General features: G+C 40.8%; 1 protein-coding gene across 11 annotated transcripts in view; it reads left to right on the plus strand.

Annotated features, from left to right (window-relative positions):
* LOC309883543 (ankyrin repeat and KH domain-containing protein 1-like) overlaps positions 1 to 21,233 on the plus strand; it is a gene marked incomplete at its 3' end in the record, with an annotated part of 112,898 nt that overhangs the window by 18,412 nt on the left and 73,253 nt on the right. For all 11 annotated transcript variants that reach the window (XM_082771690.1, XM_082771688.1, XM_082771692.1 and 8 more), the window contains exon 3: positions 20,477 to 20,633. In XM_082771690.1, the coding sequence (XP_082627816.1) occupies positions 20,477 to 20,633 (157 nt within the window). The remainder of the gene's footprint in view (positions 1 to 20,476; positions 20,634 to 21,233) is intronic.

Consider the following 21,233-nt stretch of genomic DNA (forward strand, 5'->3'; position numbering starts at 1 on the left):
TCAAGCGAAGTCTCGTCAGTTTTGACCCCTAGTAGTAAAAAAGGGATTTATAACTAAATTAACCTATGGAAAGAGAAATTGAAAGAGAACGCTGCTGTTTTGAGACATCTCATTTTTTTCAGACTGTAATTGAATTGATTCTTAGTATTTGGATGCTGGGTTCATGTTCTGCACTAGAAACATTCAGGTCCACTGTTAATTAAGGTAATGTTGGTTTCCTAAAATAACATCCCAGCTTTAAAGAACTGTGGTTCTTTTGTGGATCTTCAATAAGGCTACCTATTCATTTTTTTTTTTTTTTTTGAGACAATAGTTGGCTGTTGGAGGATGAGCTCTGAATGAATGGGTATAATGCTTGTGTGTGAGTCCTTTACCTGCTCTAATCTGTCCTGGTACCTCAGAGGGGACCAGAGCTCTTGCTGCTCTTGGCAGATTCTTCAGTGGGTCCCTCAGCACATGTGCTTACAAGGACAAACTCCTCTCCAAAGAGCTGGGGAAGGTTTGGCAGGTTACAGCTGTTCCATGTTCTAGCCCCTCCTTTTATAGGCATCAGGAAGGGAAAATGATTTACTTATGTAGCACAGGGCTCTTTAGGGGGAGTACAGGTGTTTTTTTGTTGCCTTTTTTTTTTTAAAGGAAAGATGTATTGGTTGAAGCACGTGGTCAAATAAAAGTCTTGGATGCTTGTTTGATGCTTTCAACACCTGAAATATGGAATACCACAAAGTTGTAAAATGCCAGTGTTAATCCCTGCAGTTAAAGCACCCTTTTCGTAGTGTGCTTATGTGTGGTTATGGTGAGTTTTCTGGGAAACGATATAGAATGCTGCTGAATTGTTTTAGAGCTTGAGGAAACAGCTTGGGTACTGCGTGCTTAACAGCAGGTCTTGTGAGCGTGGTTACAATCAGTTGGAATTTTGAAGCACTTGGACAATGAAGCATCAAAAAACAGATATAGAAGAAAGCGGCAAAATTTTTTTCTTTTTTTTTGTAGAGTTAAGAGTACTTTTTATTCCTGTCGAATATTTAAATAGGGAGGAGTTGCATTAGCACGCAATGTGTTGTATTAAAGGAGACAGAAAACGGACTGCCCCTTGCTAGCTCAGTGTCTACCTGACACGTGCACTCCTTGGCAGTAACCATGTGGGCAGCACTAGGAATAAGTCTTAAGTCTTATCTGCAGGTACATTGGTACTTCTGACATAAGAATTGTGCATAAAAGTCTGCTTAGGGCATATCATAGGCTTGTGCAGGAAGATGGCTTGCACCATTTTGTGAGTGACTTCTTCAGAAATCCTACTATGATTCATGAAGAGACCTGTGAGGAAGATCACGGTATTTTAGAGAGGAGCCATCTTCAGCCAAGGGTTAATGAAACAGATGTGAGTAGTCCATTATTATGTTCACAGAGTGGAGGTGTATTTCAACAGAAAAGGATGTAAATAAGACTAAAAGGTGGCTGGAGACCAGCAGATAAATGAAGTTGGGTGTTTGAGACTTTAGAAAGATCAAATGTAGTGTAACTGTTGAAATAAATGGTCAAAAAGAAATGATTTTTTTTAACAAGTGTCTGTTACTACAACAAGCATGCCTTTAAAAGAGGCAGTGGGCACAAACTGGAGTGCCAGTGGCTCTGTCTGAGTATCAGGTAGCACGCTGCCTTGCTGGAGACTGGGCAGGTTGTATGTTCTGGAACTGGGGACAGCAAAAAGGGGATCTCATCACCTGCTTAGTGGAAACAGAGAACACAGGTCAGAATAAGAATGGGCCCAGATCAAATCTGCCCACTTTACGATAAACTGAGAGGGTAGAGTTAGATTCAACAGCAGTAAAATTAAATGCTTCCCAGTGTGTCTCTTTATATAGCTCTGTATTTACCCACTCCACGTGCTTTTTGTGATGTGAGCAAAACCATTCATTATTCACTGATGGCACTTTTTACAGTAAAGCTGATGTAAAATAAATAAAAATCACCCAACATTAGAGGGCTTGAATGCAACAAAGTAGACTTGTGATCCAGCACTACTGGGGAGTGCGTATGTGGTCTAAATGAACAATTGGAAAGTTTCATGGCTTGCTTTCATCCTTCATCAGAGACACCCTTTGGAAAGTGTTGGAGACTAGGCTAGGTAAATATTTTGATCCATTTATGATAAAAAGATTCATATTTGGATCTGGTATTTCTTTTCTTAGAGTTGATGAGTAACTTACCTCTGGTTTTTAAATATAGGTGAGCATCTCATGCATTAGAAACTTAAACTAATTCTAAAGGGTGATCCAAGCTTCACTTCAAATTTTAGAATTTGTGGGCTGCAGAAAACATGGGTGATTCTGTTTATCAATTTAATGACTGCACATCTGTACTTGTGGTATGTAATGAACGCCCTTCTAGATTTGTGTCAGTTGTTTTTTTTTTTTTTTTTTTGGGAGTGTGTTTAGGCTTCTTCAACATGGCAAAAGCCTTTCTTTAGTCCAAGCAACCGTTTTGTTGTTTATTTTTAAAGAAAGACTTCACCCTGATTTGCTTTGATCTGAAATACTTGTGTTAAATCATCATGGTATACGTATCAAACAAATGAAACAGTTCTCATCACGATGGCCTCAATGGGCTTCATTCCATGGGTTTCTGTAGAAATCAGGGCTGTGCTACTATTAAAATCACTAGTGCTTTGTAACTGGAATACTTCTGCCCTTTGAGATACTGACACATTACAGTGACTTGCTCATTTTCTTTCTTCACCATCTAAAGACTCAGAATGGGAAGGAATATATGGTATGTGAAACTCGCAGATGTGTTGTGCTTTTGATTAAGTTGTATAAACTGAGTTTTGTGCATGTAATTATTAATATGAAATTTTGCTAAGGTTTTGCATGACTGAAATATTTTTCTAATCTATTAGTCATTTAGATTAGAAAAAATCAAGTCTACTGTTGTGCTTAGAAACATTAACTTCCATATTGGAAAGTGTTTTGAACTGTATTGACTTCATGGTGTTGGATTCTTAGTTGGATTTTGCTGTGAAGAACAGTTTAATTTTAACACTTCAGTTGATGCTTCTGGGTGTCAGACAGTTATGTTACCATATTTGATCTGAATGTTAGGTTTTTAGAATTCTTTTATTTGACAAAGGAGATTCCAAGATTTTAACTTTTCCTTGCGGGATGTGGTGGTGGGAAGAGTCAAGATAATGAGTGAAAACCTTTAATTGGTGAAGTTGAAGAACACTGGCCAGGGCACTGTTCAATCTTTTTAGGTTATTGCTATATATAAGTGGTTACTGTTAATCAACTAGTGTTTTATGCCTGTACTGTATGCAACTTGCACAATTCTTTTTTTAATATTTTTTATTTGAGCTCATAGATGCATTTTTATTCACTTCTCTTTCCTGTTTTACTTCTGTCTTGTTTTTTATGCGAGTTGGATTCATCTGCGAGGCAAAATCCTTCACTCTCCTGTTCTAATACGGGGATATTTCTGGTTAAAAGCTTTTTCTAGTTGGCATTATTTTGAGGGCATCTTGTTATATCAGTGCTTGAAGTAGCCTCAGCCAAAGATTGAAAGTGGGGACGGTTCGGGCTGGAGAAAAGAGCTGGTGCTGTGTTGACAGTCCTGCTTAACACGGGATGGAAATGGAGCTCAGCCAGTACTCAGTGGGAATCCTAGCCTAGGACGTCCATGTTTTCTTCACTAATGGAAGTGGAAATACCGTGTTCAGGCTTCATGGGAGGGTAAAGGTACTAAAGGAGTGGGGTAAAGGGGCTTTGTGCTACAGCAGGTGGCTCGGAGCTCGGTGTGCAGTACTGCGGCCTGCGCTGCGGAGCTGGTGCCCTGCACAGGGCTGGGGGGGCTCTTCGGACCAGGTACTCTGCTGGCAGTATATTGAAGCAGTATATGAAAACAAAAAACTCTATTTTGGTGATCTTGAGTTTTATGCTTGTTATATAAATAAAGATAGTTATGTAAATGTTATGTAAATAAAGATAGTGCTGAGCAATACCACGTGCAAGATGGTTACGTGGCGATGTGATATTAACCACGCGCAGGAAGAAAAAGAACACTAGCTCAAACCACAGGTTCCTTGAGGCTGAAAAGCTGGTAAATATTGCTGCTGCCCCAAATATCTTATACCAGAATGTGTCTTAGTTGTGCGTGGTGTATTTCTGCTGTGTCCTGTTCCGTTTATGTGCTTGTTTCCATGTCTCAGTAGTGATAGGACAGGGGAACGGTTTTAAACTAAGATGGGAGATTGAGGTTGGAAATCAGGAGAAAGTTTTTCACTCAGAGGGTGGTGAGGCACTGGCACAGGTTACCCAGTGAGGTTGTGGATGCCCCATCCCTGGAGGCATTCAAGGTCAGGCTGGATGCAGCTCTGGGCAGCCTGCTCTAGTGCTTGGCAACCCTGCCCAGAGCAGGGGGGTCGAAACTAGATGATCTTTAAGGTCCTTTCCAACCCAGGCCATTTTGTGATATGATTCTTTTTGTGATGCCTGTGTAAGAGAGGAGCACTGACAGTAATGGTATGAAGTGAAGCCGTTGCTGTGCCTACAAGTTGGAGTTCATCAAAACATAACTCTTCTCCCCAAGTGCATCAGCACAGGGGGAAAGGAGTGAGAAGGTGGGAAAAGCCTGGCTGAAAAGCCTGTCTCTTGCTTGTATCTCCTGCAAGAAGATGTGTTTATAAGTAACTCGGTTACACAGGCAGTATAAAGTCTGTGGGTATGATTGTTTTCTGTGCAGAAATAGGATCCAAATCTCCCCAGTAAGATTTTTTTTTTTTTTTTTTGACTTTCTGGAACTTAATGATGAACTGTGATTGAAATAATTAGTGCTAGCCACTTAATCACACAAGACAGACTGGTAAGTCAGGCTCATGGTAGTCTGAGTGTGAAGCCACCCATTCTGGGGCAGCATGGCAGTAGGCTGTGAGATGTAACAAGTACATCTGAAACAAGGCTACCTGATACCTTGCTAAGAGTCGCTTAAACCTTCTGCTCTCTGCACTTTGACAAGTGGCTCAGGAGATTTGCAAAGAATAAACTGACCTCTTCTTGGTGTACTTACAACATGTTGTTCTATCAGTTTTGTAGCTGAACTAAATATTGTGTTACTGTGGTGTAGCAGATACATCTGATTCTCTTTTCAACTGGTAAGTCACCTTTGACAAAATCCTGCTTTTTTATATTTAGGGAGTAATCACAGTACATACTAGTTTCTAGTAAAAAATATGATAAAATATGCCTAGTGTAAATGATCAAATTTTGCTTATATCTAGAAAGCTAGACTATTTTTCATGAGACTAATGAAAAACTAAAAATACATAAAAAATATTACCACTCATTCTTGGTTCTTCTTATGTGATCAAGAGGTCTTTTTTTTTTTTTTTTTGAAATAGGACCTGAGCACTTTCATTTCCTATTTGAAATTCTGAAGACTTTATTTTGAAAGTAAAGAGTTTACATCTCTTTATTTATAGCAAGCTGTAGTATGTTAAGCATCTTGCACACTTTTGTCAATACTGTTTCTAATAGGTAGCTTTTTATCCTAAACTTGCTGAAACATTCTTTACATGCTTCTTTTAATAATATTTATGAATATGAAGTACTTAAATATTTGAAGATTAGACACATACCAATACACTTAAATTTCTGTAATGCATTTTTAATTAATTATTCTTGTTTTATCCATCAGGAAACTACTTGCTGTGGAAACAGTGCAGTTCTGTAAAGGCTTTTTTCCACCCATGTAACAAAGCGTTATCTCTACAACACCAATGTTAACTTCTTGTTTAGCCATTACCTTTTACTCATGTTTTGCACAGCTTCTTAAAACTTAATAATAGGGCTAGAAGAAATCTCAAATGTAGTTTTATCTCCTTCTCTTCCTTTTCCCCAGGCAACCTCAGCCGTGTCTGTGCCGTTCCTGACAGGTAGCTTTAAGAACTGGTTAGACAAACCATTGCCAGCACTGGAAGCTCCCGGCATGCTGAGCCAGTTGTAGCCCTTAAGACTGAGGACTGATACTTAGAAAAAACTTCTAATCTTACGTGCTAAAATATGTAACTCGGGGGTCAAGGAAACACTAACCTGCTTTGGAAGGACTTCATGAGGAAGAGGAAGGAGGTTGTCCTAGTAAAGCATCTGTTTTTTTGTGCAATTGCTTTAGCTTCTTGCTTTACGCACCATATCTAGAGTTGAGTTCATTTTCATTCCAGCTTGACTTTTCTGTTCTTGTTCTCTGGAGTCTCCGTATGTGATCTGTGTTCTTCAGGGCTTGTCGCCCCAGTTTAGTAACATCACTGAAGCTGAGCTCTATTGATTCATAGAGAGTAGGAGTATTACTTCATCTGTCCTGCAAGATGTGCTTTTGTTTATCTGTCACATTTTGTTGACTGTCTCTTTGCAGGGGGAAATGTTGATTTCCAGATTGAATTTGACCTTGAATAAATCTACCAATACTCTTCTGAAAACTTACCTGAACAAGCTATTCTGTATTTGTGCAGCTGATTATTTCTGTATGCTTACATGTATTTGTTATTTCTGTTTGAATATGTCCTTTGAGAAGAACACCTTGACTCAGAATCATTAGTTCTGAAGTTCTGTCATTGCTTTCAAAGAACTATACGGCTTTTGAGTAACAGAGGAAGGACACAGCTGGAGAGAATAGAGTGGTCAGCCTGGCCTGACTTCTAGCTTGTTTTGTCTTGCTTTGCCAGAGCAAGCAAGCACCATGTTTTAGAAGCTTCTACAGGGAAAGGGGTAGGTGGGAATGAGAAGAGGAAAAATGTCCTTGTGGCCATGCTTTTGGCTAATAGTCTTCTGCTACAGTGAGCGTATCGAGTGCCTGATCTTCCTAGATTGTAGGTAAAGATATAATACAAGGAAGAACAACTTTTAGTTTCTTGTACAGATAAGAACAAAAATCTGGAGGGAAATGATGGAAGAAGTTTGCTTTACTAGAATCTTAATCTGGTGAATCTTTCTGTCATTTGAAACAACTTCATCTGTAATCCCATCAGATGGGATTCATGCTTATTACAACTTTTCTTAACACTGTGCTCCAAACAAACACAGTAAAGCTTGCTTGTTGTGATGCTATGCGTTTGATTCTGTGACCTCTGATGGACAAAAACCTCCATCTGATGAAGCAGAACTGTCTGAATTGGTTAGAGATCCAGACCTAGGTGAAAGAGCATCTCTTGACAGCATTATGTTGCCTTCCTTTTCATATTTTTTTTTTTTTTTTTTTTAATTTTAAGAGGATATCCCTAGGAATTAAAAACACGATGGGATGAATTTCCTGGACTTTTTCTTGTAGAGGTTTTCTTTCTAACACATTCAGGGTAGGTGGGTGTGTGCTTTCTTAAGGTTGGGTCATGGTAAAATAAAGTTGATGTTCTTTCTGAATCCTGATTTTGGTGGTTTTCTACTCTAACCTACTGTAGCGTTCCTAGAGGTACTATTTTCAGAACGCTCTTTTATTTACTGACAGTACACCCTTCCCTCCCCCGTTGCTGAATTGCATAGTGAACCAGAGCTATTTTTTGATTAAGGAAAGCGTTTACAGTCCATTTGGACTCAGTTTTTCACTGAATGCTGCAAATTTGGGGTTCAAGTAGGATATTTGTCTATAAATAGCCTTTACAGGTTATTTGAGGTCTGTTCCTGCATCTTGATTGTGCGGAGATCTTGTCCTGCTGTTAGTCTCCAGAGGGCGATGATCCTTTTCCTCCATAAGCCGTAGGTTACTTAAACATCAGAAATAATTCCATTGTTTTCACCTTCTGCCACCAAATAGGTGAAGGTGTCTGCAAAGAATCTTTTTTTTTTTTTTTTTTTTTCCAAAAGTCAGAAGCACTGAGGAAGATAAGGTGTAATATTTGTCATGGAACGGCAGCAGTAAAGAATAGGAATTCTGTGAACCTTCTACAGTATGAATGAGTTTTATTATCTTCATCAAGTTGAGTATGGGACGTGTTTTTTTTTTTTTTTTTCCTTTGGCATTTAACCTCTCACAGTGGACAATATTATTCCTAAGTTCTGTCTTTCCGTGTTTCAGCAGTAGTCTTAGTTCTGAGGTGTATACTTAAGATTCTTGGAGGCAAGCAGCTGTTAAACTTGCAGTGAGGAAATACTAGTGTTTTTCCATTAATTGCACTAAGGTGGTTGTCTGCGTTTTTACAAGGTAAGCTTTCCTATCACTGCAGGCACATCTCAATACCACACTCCTTCCTCCTAAACAATGTAACATCTCTGCAAAAACACAAAACCAATCTTTCTTACAGTTCATGATGTTTTTTTGCTCCTGGATCGTTAAAAAGGCTGCTGCCTTTATAGCTTTATAGGTTAGTATTGTAAGCACTACAATCTCATAGAATAAATTCCTCCAAGAGTGACTTAGGGCTTTAAAGTAGTTTTAAAGCCCCCAGCAATCCTATTTTTTTTTTCTCAGTCTCTAGTCTGGATGCTTCCTAGAAATACCGTGCGTCAGAATTGATGCCCAGAACTCTCAATTTGGAGCCCAGCTCCTTTGATTCATGCTGGATCACTCACTAGTTGATACCAATTCTTGTATGGTCATTCAGTGCTGTATACTGTCATCGCAGTCCAGCTGAGTGTGCTGGTATGCATGGGTTGCACTTACGCTTCACTGAAGGGACACGAGCAGGTGACTGTCTCTAGGGCAGATGTGCTGAGTCTGCCATTTGAGTGGGTCCATTTAAAAGCTAAACAAATCCAGGCAAACAATTCAGCTTGTAGTTGACGTTTTCTCTTAGCTAATCGCTGTGGTATTGTCAAATGGGGTACAACCAGACGAGCGTTTGGGTTTATAAATGTTCTTTGAATACTTGCTGATGCTGTGGCCCTGGAAAAGATGTAGCAGAAGGAAGAAACTGAGTAGGGAAGAGAAGGCTTGGTATGGAAAGGTCTTCAGGCACCCAAGTAATTCATTGAGACTTGGCTGCCATGGAAAATCTTTCTGGGTGTGTACTGCAGACTTTAACTTATGTGTGGGGTGGGGGAATGGGACACGGGACATACACAAACAAAAACAGCTTGGTCATTCCAGAAAATTCAAAAGTGAAGCAATAAGCTTATATTTAACATAGAATATGCAGTATATATTACGATATCAAATACAAATTTAATATATAATATACAGTCCCTCCTATTTCATCTTAGAGGTGCTCCAAAACAAATTCATGTCCATAGTAATGTACAAGTTTATAAACTAGTGCTTAATCCTGTCCTTTTTCATTTGGATTAAGGTTAGTATCGTGCTTTGAATATTCCTGTAAAATGCAAGATTAAATTTATTTGCAATCAAAAACAAGTTAGAAAGGAGACTTTGCCTTGGGTAGAAGACCTTTTTTTAAAATCAAAACCAAACAAAAGTGTTATGCAGCTGATAGAATTAGATGTTACTCTGACTTGGTTTATAGAAAACACCTGAGTTACTCTCAGAACTTCTGTAATATTGCAGTAAGCCCAGTTTATATTCTGAGGGAAAACTGGCAAGATACTGTACTTTTCTGTAGGATACAGAATATTTTTTCCTACGTATTCCAGTATAGATTCCTAATTTGACACGAGATCTTTACAGCTGGAATCTAGGGAAAAATCTGCTGCAGGTACCACCCCTGGCTTCACATGCGGCTTTCAATAGTTGTAGTTAGACTGGGTTGCAGCTGTCCCAGAGTTAGAGCAATTCCTTGTGTTTTTCTGACTCTTTTCCATTATAGTTCTCACTCAGCAGTCCCTGTTGATGTCAGTTTCTTTTGTTGTTGTTTTGTTTTGTTTTCTGGTCTGGTGTTGTACTTTTGCTGTTAACTCATAATGAGTAAATAGAAGCTTTCTCCTCCTCTAGATCTAAATTCAAATGCATCTATGTACACTTAATGTCTTGCAAGGCTTAGTTCTCCCAGCGAAGATGTTTTTAAAAGAAGTGGCTACTCCAGGCTAAGCTAGACAAGTCTGTTTTCATAATTGTTTTTTTTTTTTTTTTTTGTGTACCTGCTAGAAGAAATATGAGTACTTTGCCATACTTGAATAAAATTATTCAGGTTTTGTGCTAGTTTGCTTTGTTCAAAGCAATTCGGTCACTGAATTGCTGTTTAAATCATGACTTTGACAGAAGTGGCAAGTTCTTACTGTATTATTGCTTGTGTGTTAATTCTAGCTGCTTCTCTAAAGCAAGAGCTGATCCAAGAGGCAGATACTTGTACCAGATGCTTAACTGCAGTGAGATGGGTGAAAGTCATTTGCCCTTTGAGAACTTCCTACCTTCTGTGATTACTGCTGGAGCATCCACCTCTGCATTGCCGTGCAACATCTGCAGCTAATTTTCAGTTCTGTTTTGTGTTCTGGCTTCAGCAGCATCGAAGAACTTGTGGTGCTTGGCAAGAACACATGTGGCTAGGCTCCAGCTGAGGAAGAATGGAAGAATCACCCTTTTGATGAAAGGATTGAAGTTTTGTGAACAGTAAAACTTGCTAATAGTTGGTGCACAAAAAGCAGCAGCAGACCGTTAGTTCTCTGTATGAGCATCCATCCCGTACTGTATTCAGGGATGGATTTTGCAGCTAATTGATAAGAACAGAAAATGGCTGATGACAAAGATCTGTGACTGTAACGTAGGAATAATATGTGATGCTTCCATACTGACCACGCGTAATATGTTAGGAAAGAAAGTGTGCTTGGTTGCTTGATCAGCATGGCTTTATGCACATACATATTTCTAATGAACGTGTCCAAATGTCTGGGTTCCTCTAAAGAATCAGAAGCATTGAGGATTGTATCTGGTAGCTTGTGACCTTGTAATCAGGTGAATGCTTCTTTGATAGAGATATAATACGGAGAAAATATTGGAAAACCCAAATTTGTTTCTTTTTATGAACGTGTTCTCTTAGGAAACCTAACTATCTGGACATTCTGAATAACTAGCACAGAAACATTGTGGTTGAGGTAACTTGGTGCCTATTTGCTCTTACTGTCAGGCAGGAATCTTCTGTTCCTAGCTCTGCAATTGGCTCTTCTCTTTCCAGTTGTATTTGCTGGACCCTTTGCTGGTCACTTTCAACTTGCCATTCTGCCATAAAGCTCCTTTTCCCAAAATGTGAGTGTCCTGCACTTGGTGGGAGTGCCTTGGGAAAAATCAGAATAATAGCATCATAGAATGGTTTGGGTTGGAAGGGACCTTAAAGATCACGTAGTTCCCACCTCCCTGCCATGGGCAGGGACACCTCCCACCAGACCAGGTTGTCTTCATGGAACAAGCACTCCACCAGCCCCTTGATCATCTTTGTGTCCCTCCTCTGGACTTGTTCTGACACATCCGTGGCCTTGTAGTGCTGAGGGTCCTAGAGCTGGGCGCAGCACTGCAGGTGGGGTCTCACAAGAGCAGAGCAGAGGGGGAGAATCACCTCCTTCGCCCTGCTCACCATGCAGCTTTGATGCAGCCCTGGATACAGCTGGCTGAAGAGGAATAGGAGGAGCACTGTCATCTGCCTTTCTGGCAGCAGCCAGATGCTAGAATATCCCCTGTTATTTCAACTGAAGAAGAGGTAACTAAAGAATTTGCTTAACTTCTGTGTAATGGGCAAAAAAGGGCATTAGCAAAATTACAAGGGTTGAAAACTCACGCTGAGAGAGAAATGTAGATGCGCATAGCGATGCAGGGAAAAATACAGTTTTGCAGCGGAAGTTTGTATCAAATGTATATAAGGGATAAATTAGTGCATTAGGACAGGATATTTAATGGTACAGTAAGGTTTCAGTGCACTGGAACTAAGATAAGACTATGATTTTCGTATTCTTTGTTGAAGATGAGAGTTACATGCTTGACTTTGAGAAGACTCAAAGCCTTGATGTAATTTTTTAGCATTTTAGAAAACAAAACTAAAATAAAATGTACCGTATCAAATTCTTACTACTTCCTGCCTGGGACCGATAGTGTTGTAATGACCAATTGTAAAAATGTAGAAAAGTTTTGTTGTGTTGTCTTTTTTTCCTCTAGAAAAGCATTAAAGCTTTATACACAGGAAAAATTTCTTTTAAAGGAGAAATTTCAAAGAAACGAAAACATGTTTTGGGAGTTTGTTAGCTGTGGTTTAAATACTTCACCATTATGTAATAAAAATGTTTATTCTCTGTTCCCTTTTCTCTCAGAAGGGATTTGGAATTTGCTACCTTATTCTTGCTCTTTGTTCTGTCCCTTCCCAATCAAGACAAATTCGTCTACTTTTACAAGCCTTTTGTAACTTTTGAGGTCGTGTTTCAGACATGCCAGGATTTTAAATATTAGCACTGCCATTGTCTGATTTTTTTTTTTTTCAGCTTAGGCGTAACTTCAAGTTTCGTTTGCACTGTAATTAAGAATTTTTCCTGACATGAGTACTGGCTCCTTTTCTCACAAGAGCTCTTAAGCCTGTAGAGCTATTTGCAGAAGAGTTTTGGAAGATAGCAAAGGCTTACTCAAGTTAAGCAAGGTCTATCTGCTGTCAGATTGCCTCTAGTGCCAAAGGTTATCCTCTGTAATCCTCTATTTGCCAGTACCGTCCATAGGGAAGATTATTCTCACTTCTGTAGAGGTATCGTGCTTGGGAAAGCTTGAATTTTTTTTCTGTAGCTGTATGGGATTGCCCATTGATGGGAGTTACTGGATTGAATAACCCTACAGTGTAGGCTGAGGAAGAGCAGACGGACTGAGACCTTCTGCAGGGACGTTTTGCAGTTGCTCTGCACTAGTTGGCCACAATCCTGCTGAGGTAAGATGGCCCAGCTGGTCCCAGATGCATCCCAGCAGTGCCAGATTCAGTTAAACTACACAAATCAGCTCAGAGTTAGGTGTGCAATAGACACTGCTTCCCTGAAGCAGAGGTTATACTACATGCTATAGAAAGATGATTGAAACTTTTGGCTGGATAAGGTCATGGCAGTGCTAATTGCAGGGTTTTACTGTTGTGAAGAAGCCTTTAGATAAGGCCAGGGTACTAAAAATGCTGTTACTCTGAAAATGCATCAGCATGAGGAATGGAAGCATTAGGAAGGTTTGTGGCTGGCTTTGGCTTGTACATGTGAGGTGGTTAGCGATAACTTCAAATGTTTTTTTGCCTGTCTTTTATTTGGAGGCATCCCATGAGACAGGAAAAGCTTAGTGTGTTTTAAATGCTTCCTGAATTGAGATATACTGAGTATGCCAGTGATGTTCTGCTCACATAAAATGTCCTGTCAGAAAGATGCTTCATTTGCCTTGTTGCACGATTGGTTTCCAGCAAAAATGCTGAACTTTTCTCATCTCAGGATTGGGTTGGGAAAACTTAAAGCATTAAACCTAGTTCAGTAAGCAGGAGTCCCTTGTAGGTGAGGGGTTTTGAACTGAGGAAATGAGCATTACCTCTTGCTGAGGTCTCTTCTATTTTGAGATTCCTTCAAAGTCTAAATCTTGTAAGAGGGGAAGGAGTAGTGAACAGAAGATCCAGAGCCTGTCCTAAGGTATTTATGTCTATGCTAGAAGCTAGCATCTTACTAGTTCCTGATTTTTGAGATATTTAAAAGCTTAGGTCTCTCTTAAAGGATGAGAAAAAGCTATAATCAAAGTTTTCTGGGTAGCGTGGTGATGAGCAAGTTTGTGACAGAACTATGTGTTGTTTTATATGTTGGGACATTGAGAATACAAAAACTTTGAATGAAGGTTTCTACTCAAATTTCATCTTTATTGTTAATAATGTGAAAGATGAGGTAAAAAAAAAAAAATACTACGGCAAATAGGATATTTGCTACTAGTGTATTTACGTAGGGGCAAAGGTCTTGTAAGAGGACTTCTACGGTATGATATTGAAGTCAAAATGTTTTTTGGAAAGCAAAGTAGAGTCAGCTACTTGTATTCCATGCATATTCAGGTTCTTCAAATACCATTAAAAAATAAGGCATGTTTCTTGACCTTGATTTTCATTTCATTTCTTTTAAGTTGTCTCCATTTGCATCACGACTTGCCTTTGTGGAAAGAGTGGTTCGAGACCTTAAGAAAACACAAGATTCAGTTAAGCTTCTGGGACTAGCAGATGGTTCCACGTGAGCTGCAGTTTTGTTAGATTTTGTGACAAATGTGAGATCATAAACTTGGCCTGTTAGCTGGTGATTGGTCTCAGTGGCCTTTGTCTCTGTCTGTGATGCCGGAGGCTGTCCTGATGAGCCCCATACCCCTGAGGTCCCAGAGGAAGTCGAAATAAAGGAGTTTGCCTTGGGTGAGGAAGGCTGGGTGAGGACCAATTAAGCAAGCTGGACATCCATAAGTCCATGGGTCGCGATGGGATGCACCCCCAGGTGCTGAGGGAGCTGGTGGAAGTCATTGCTAGGTTGTTCTCCATCACCTTTGGTAAGTCATGTGCACTGGGAGAGGTGCTTGAGGACTGGAGGAGAGCAAATGTCACTCCAGTCTCCAAAAAGGGCAAGGAGGAGGACCAGTGTAACTATAGACGGGTCAGACTCACCTTTGTCCCTGGAAAGGTGATGGAACAACTTATCCTTAGCATTGTCTCCAGTCATATCAAGGACAAGAGGGTCATTAGGGGCAGTCAACATGGCTTCACCAAGGGGAAGTCGTGCTTGACCAACCTGATTGCCTTTTTTGAGGATATAACCAGGTGGATAGATGATGGAAAGGCAGTGGATGTGGTCTGTCTTGATTTCAGTAAAGCTTCTGATGCCGTCTCCCACAGCATCCTCACAGCTAAACTGAGGAAGTGTGGTCTGGACAAGAACTGGCTGAAGGGAAGGAGCCAGAGGGTTGTGGTCAATGGGACGGAGTCAAGTTGGAGGCCTGTATCTGGTGGAGTCCCTCAAGGGGTCAGTGCTGGGACCAGTACTGTTCAATATATTCATTGATGAGTTGGATGAGGGAATGCCATGCGCCGTCAGCAATTTTGCTGATGACACAAACCTGGGAGGAGCAGCTGACATGCCAGAGGCTGTGCTGCCATCCAGCGGGACCTCACCAGGCTGGAGAATTGGAGAATTAAATTGGAGAAATTTAATGAAATATAATGAGGACAAAGGTAGAGTCCTGCATCTGGGCAAGAGCAACTCCAGACACTGGTATAAGGCTGAGGGAGCTGGGTCTATAGCTTGGAGAAGAGGAGACTGAGGGGTGACCTTATTGATGCTTATAAATATTTAAAGGGTGAGTGTCAGGAGAACGGAGCCAGGCTCTTCTCTGGAGACACCCGATGATAGGACAAGGGGCAATGGGTGCAAGTTGAATGTAGGAGGTTCCACTTAAATGTGAGACAAAGCTTTTTCACAGTGAGGGTGGCAGAGCACTGGGCCAGGCTGCCCAGGGGGGTTGTGGAGTCTCCTCTGGAGACTTTCGAGACCCTCCTGGACACGTTCCTGTGTGACCTGATCGAGGTGTTCCTGTTCCAGCAGGAACTGGACTGGGTGATCTTCCAAGGTCCCTTCCAATCCCTAATATTCTGTGATCCTATGGTTCAAGTGTATGTTGCATCATACCTTGTGCTGGAATTGACTGAGGGGAAGGCAATCAGCACTGAATCAGCAGGGTTTTTTTGTTTGTTTTTGGTGAGGGCTATCAGACCTGGCTTTTTGCAGTATGTGTTGATCTCTTTTGAACATCAATGGGGATTGCTCCGAGCATATGTTGACATCAGTCGTGTGATGCACGTAACCATGGGCTCCATACCACAGTCTTCTTAACATATTTTAAATTATGATAATTGTGAGTTACGAGCTCTGAACTATTTTTCAGTATTTTTCTTGATATGAGCTTTAGGAAGGACAGAGCAACTGATGCTCCTGTGAGATTGTTCCCTTTCTTGAAATAGAAAGGGAAGGGAATGGTTGCTAGAATGAGAATCACCTGACTCGTGCCTTTACTACACTGAACTTAAAACAACTTTGGACTGAGGTATTTCTGTAGGTTCTTCAGGATTTGCTCATGACTTCTAATTTCTGTGTTTGAATTGTGAAAATACACGTACATAGTTTTCAGATGATGTTAATCTCCGATTCCTCATGGTGAAATCACAGAATGGTTTGGATTGGAAGGGGCCTTAAAGCTCGCCTTTTGGTGTGCAGTTGCTCCAGAGTCAACCCAGTTACATCCTAGGCAGTTGTCCGGGAAGCTCAGTTTCTGTGAGGCTGCTAAACTGTTGAAATGTTTAACCTGGTGGAAAGATCTTTTGCGGATGCAGCTGGAATTTGTGCACTGTGTATCCAGTAGTTTGTGGCCTGGTAGAGGGACTCATGGCCTTGCAGATCCTCGAATTCAGAACCGTTCCCTTGGGGTACTTCTCTTCTTCAGCTCAGAGATCTGCACGTTGATGTGTTGGGTGAGGAGGAGCTCAGTGTTTATCCCCAGTCAGGAGAGACCAGGATTAAGGGCTCTACTCTTATCCATCATGTAACACTGCTGGCCTTGCATCTCCCAGGCGAACCTGTTAATTTCCAAATTCACTTCTTTTGGTATTCTGTGTGGCAGTTGAACAAAAGTACTTCTTTTTGGTTTCCTTCTCAACATACTCTTGATAATTCTAGTGGTAGCCTTTCACTTTGCATTGAGACTGTCACTGTTGCCATATCTTCAACAACTGGACTGTTCTCAGTAAAGATCAGTCTGCAGTGGCTCCCTTCTTCTCCTTATAGATTTACCCTGCAACAGTGATCAGACCATGGGGGAAAAAGATACTAGACGGCATCTCTGGTGCTTTGCATTCTTGGAAGTGTGACGTTGTGCCACAGGAAGCAGAATGTCAAACACCGTAGGTTTCAGCTCAGGCGTTTTCTGAAGTCCTTAGCAATTCTTGTGACTCAGGAAAGTGCAAGTGAGAATAACGTGGAAAATTGAATTCATCTTTCTCACACACAAATGATCACAGGCATGGAGAATCCTCTTGAGGATGCTTCTAGTGGAGGATGGGAAAAGATGATGAGCTCGTGATTGCCGTCCATGTGTGCGTGAGGTGTTGGAAACAACTAGTGGAGTGACACGAGAACAAGTGGTAATCACATGGACACAAAGTTAAATCAGAGATTAGAAAATGAGTATTAGAGCAATAAAATTCTAGCATAGTCGTCCTAAATCACAGAAGTAAACACCGAGCTGGTTGGTAATTATTATTTAGATAGTACTATAAAGCTGCAAAAGGGAAATAAATGCCAGGTGTCAGCAGCATCCAGCTTGGTAGTGCTTGTAGTCTGACTCCCTTGTACCATCCCCAGCCTAACAAATGTCTGCTCGGATGTCTCAGGTGGCTGGCTGCTGATGAGTTTTACCGTGTAATAACAAAGTGATCAGGTTGTGGAGTCATGATGCCCTTGAACTCTGTTTGGACAACAGTGTTGTGTCATTGTCCTCCCCTCTGCCAGCTGAAATTAACACCAAGGAGTGGCACCGGGGTTGTTGAGCCGGAGTTGGCTGTGTAAATAAATGGCTGCTTCAGTTTACAACCTGAAAGTCCTTGGGATTATATCACCTTTTTTGGAACAAAGCAGGAAACAGTGAAGTGAGTTGTCGGTGTGCTTTGTAACACCTGTAAGGGGAGGGGGCAATGACCTGTGGGGTGGTAATTCCCCTGGGAAACCATTGGTAGTAATCCGTGAAAACAGATTTCTGGAACAGGAGCTCTGCAGTGGCTGAATCCCATTTGTGTCATAGGACACAGGGCTGAGGTCTGTGCATGATTTATTTCTTTTGGCTTCCGAAATCCCGTGTATGAAAGCTTTGAAGAACAAACTTTAGGAATGGAGTCACTAGCCAAGTGCAGGTTCTGTTTGCTTGTACCTCATCCTGATGAGATCCAGCAGCTTTTCTTGGGCACTCACCAGGCTCTACAGCTCTGAGATGAGCAAAGAATTAGCCGAAGAGGCGCAGGTAACCCCCCCACCATACAGGGCCAGGATCAGCAGCCTGTACATCTGTCCCAGCTGTCTCACCTCATCCCTTCTTACGTACAGAGGTGAATTCTGCAGCCTGTCTAGGTATTCTGTCTGTCTGGCTACCCAAATCATTTGAAATGATTTGGATACCTAGTTTAGTTGCAGATAGCCAGGAAACTTTTTGTTCATTGACTGGAGCTTTTATTTCTCACCTCCTTTGCTAGCAGCAGAGCGGTATGTAGTTTTCCTTCCTGAGACCATTCTGGGTAGAGGAAAACTGCTGTTATGTACACTAAATGTAGCCTTTGCTCAGGGATCATTTTTCTGAATCCTTTGGACTTCTTGTACTCTTCCATTTTGCTTAACGCAGTGGTCAGATTTGGTTACACCAGTCCCAGATGAGGCCTCAGTGCTGCGTTGTGAACTCTTAATTCCCTTTCTTTCCTTAGGCAGTACTTGCAGATATACTCCAAGTTAGCACATGTGAGCCCTGCCACCAGAAATAGCTGCTGTAAACATTTGGGTAATTTCCTCTGGGAGCTGCCTTGGGACATCAGAGCCATGCAGAAGAACTTCCCTGCGTGACCAGTGCTGGATTGTTCCCTGTGCGCTTCCCCAAGGGCTGTACCCCGCTGTGGGGCACCGCTGCCGTGGGTGCAGAGACTTTTTGCTCCCGAGCAATCCCAACTTGCTTCCCTTTGAACTGCCAACACGTTCAGTGTGCGTTGATACGTGAGGTATGAGCTGTGGTGTTGGAGTCCTGCTATTCATAGCCTCGCTATATTTAGCAGCAGTGGCTAAAAAGGTTATGGCCTCAACAGGCTGGAGGCATCGCCAGCAGCCTCGTAAGTGGGGTAAGGAGTCTGTAGCCCTATATTTTTTTTGGTCTGACTGCTCCTCGGCATGGTTTTGGCAATTTCTGACTGAAGATTTAGAGATTCCTATCATGATTAGGACATTAGTCAGGACTAGTGCTAGCCTGTCTTTGAAAACCAGGCAGGTGTGATGTGCTTAGAATCTACCTGGGATTTCTCATTGTATCACAGAGAGGGTAATTCATTATCAATGCCTTTTCACAGCTTCTTGATACTGCTGAAATTATCTGAAGTGATCTAGAGACAGGGTTGGAGCTGGGGAAGGAATGTGCTCAGAGCTGGCCACAACCCTTCAGCATCAGTCTCCTTAGTGTACTCTCAATTTCAGTCATCCAAGTACTTTTTGCATCCCATCATGGTGTCTTGCTGGAGTTGATGGGATAGGATTTCTTCACTGTTCCCAGCAACTCGGTTTGAACACTAAGCCAGCACTTACAGCTCTGCAACAGTGGTGTAAGGTTATGTGGTTATGTGACAAAGCATCTCATATGCTGTTGTAAGTTGTTTTAGGACGCAAAAATGTGGCTAATGTTGGTTCTTGCATTAATGTAAAACAAAACAGATGCTCTCAAACTGGGGAAATACAGTGTCTGAAGGCAGCACTCGACATTTTCAAAGTGTGATTTCAGGATTTACACTGGAATAGCTGCAAGCTAGTTGTGGGAAACATGGTGTCAGTCAGTCTTGTGGAAGTGTGCACATGCCAAATAGCAAATGTCCAGAGATATGAAATGCGTTTTTTTTTTCCCCAGAGGTTTATATCTAATTTGGCTACATTTAACTGCTAAGGAACTGAAGAGTTACTGTTTCATCACTGGTAAAGATAGTGAATCTAAAAACTAGTGACCATTTGTTGTCTCTAGCATGTGAAGCTTTTTTTGTTAGATCTGTTTTTTTCTTTACGCTATTTTCACAATTGTATATGTGAATATAACCCTGTTGAAGGCTGTGATGAACTTCATGGAATAAAACCTGTGGAGTAAAACTACGGAGCTGTACTGTGACTTTATAGCAACCATGTAAAAGAAAGAGATAAATAGCTGCTTTCAGTAGTGTTCTGTGTTGTACTGCAGGAAAGAAAATGATTAAAATAAAACACCAAAAAAAAAAGTTAAAGTTCATTGAATCCAAGTGTTTCTACTGTGTAGGGAGATGTTAGTAGAGAAGGGGCATTATTTTCAAATATACTTAAAATACTTTATTTCTTATTTGTAGCTGGAACTATACAGTTTAGAATGTTATATTAGTGGGAATTTCAGCTAATTTTTAGAGCTTTTTCTCGCTCTTAAAAGAAGCAAAAAAAAAAAAAAAGGTATCAGAGGTAAATCCACTTTACTTTGGGTGAATTTGGGTGAACAAAGTGGGAAATTCTTCTTCACATGCAGATAACTGTAATCCAAGTCTGGAATAATGCGTTCTTCCCATATGTCTGTGGGTGGGTTTAACCCTGTAGTCCTGTATCTGTCCCTCCACCTTCCCAAGATTTTAATTTGTATTTTAATTTGTGAAAGACAGTTTTATTAGTGCTTTATTCCAGTTAATGTTCAGGTTGTAGACAAGCATTAACAGTTTTAAGTAGTTGATTTTCTGGCATGTTTGCAAATGTTTTTCAACTAATAGTGCATGTGGCTGAAATCTAAAATAGTGTTTTTGCATTTCTTTTGTGTGACTTTCATACTAACCTCACTGATGAACGAACGTACACTGAAGGAATTGGTAAATTGTCCACTGCCGATGGTAAAGCCTTCGCAGATCCTGAGGTTCTCCGAAGACTGACGTCTTCTGTCAGCTGTGCACTGGATGAAGCTGCTGCTGCATTGACACGGATGAGGGCAGAGAACAATCACAATGCAGGACAAGTGGACAAGTACGTATTGATCATTCCCCACCCACAGCTCCTGAATAATAGAACATTTTTTAATTTCAAATTATTTTTTTACAGTCACTCTTTAGTAATATTCCTGCTGCAGTACTAGCATAAGCAAAGTTATTGAATCTGAAGCTGTAAGGGCTGCCACATCAGGTTGTTACCATAGAAGTATAAGAGAAGTACAAAAATGTTAATTGGTAGATTAGAGGAAATGCTGTTCTTTCTGTGTAATAGATAACTAATTTCGTTTTCAAAAACTGGTTAAGCTCTTAGCTGTAGAAGAGTTTGTGATATTTTTCTATTTACTGCCTCCACATATTTTGTGGAAACTAAAGGATCTAGTTCATAGTGTTTTCTTTCAACTTTTAATACAAATACTTAAAGGGTAGTGATTTGCCCAGGAGTCTTGCTAAAGAACTTGGGGGGGGGGGGGAAGAAACTTACCTGGTAACTTTTTTTAGGTGCTAATTAATGAGAATAGCATTCAACTCCCATGATTATAAAACTAAGCTGCAAAAGCTTACTTCTTCATTGGTAATTTCAAAACATCATTAGGGGGCCTGAAGTACTTTCTATTCTGGTAAGTGAACACAAGTT

The sequence above is a fragment of the Aythya marila genome (assembly GCF_965140915.1).
Source record: "Aythya marila genome assembly, chromosome: 14".
In the NCBI taxonomy this organism is placed as follows: domain Eukaryota; kingdom Metazoa; phylum Chordata; class Aves; order Anseriformes; family Anatidae; genus Aythya; species Aythya marila.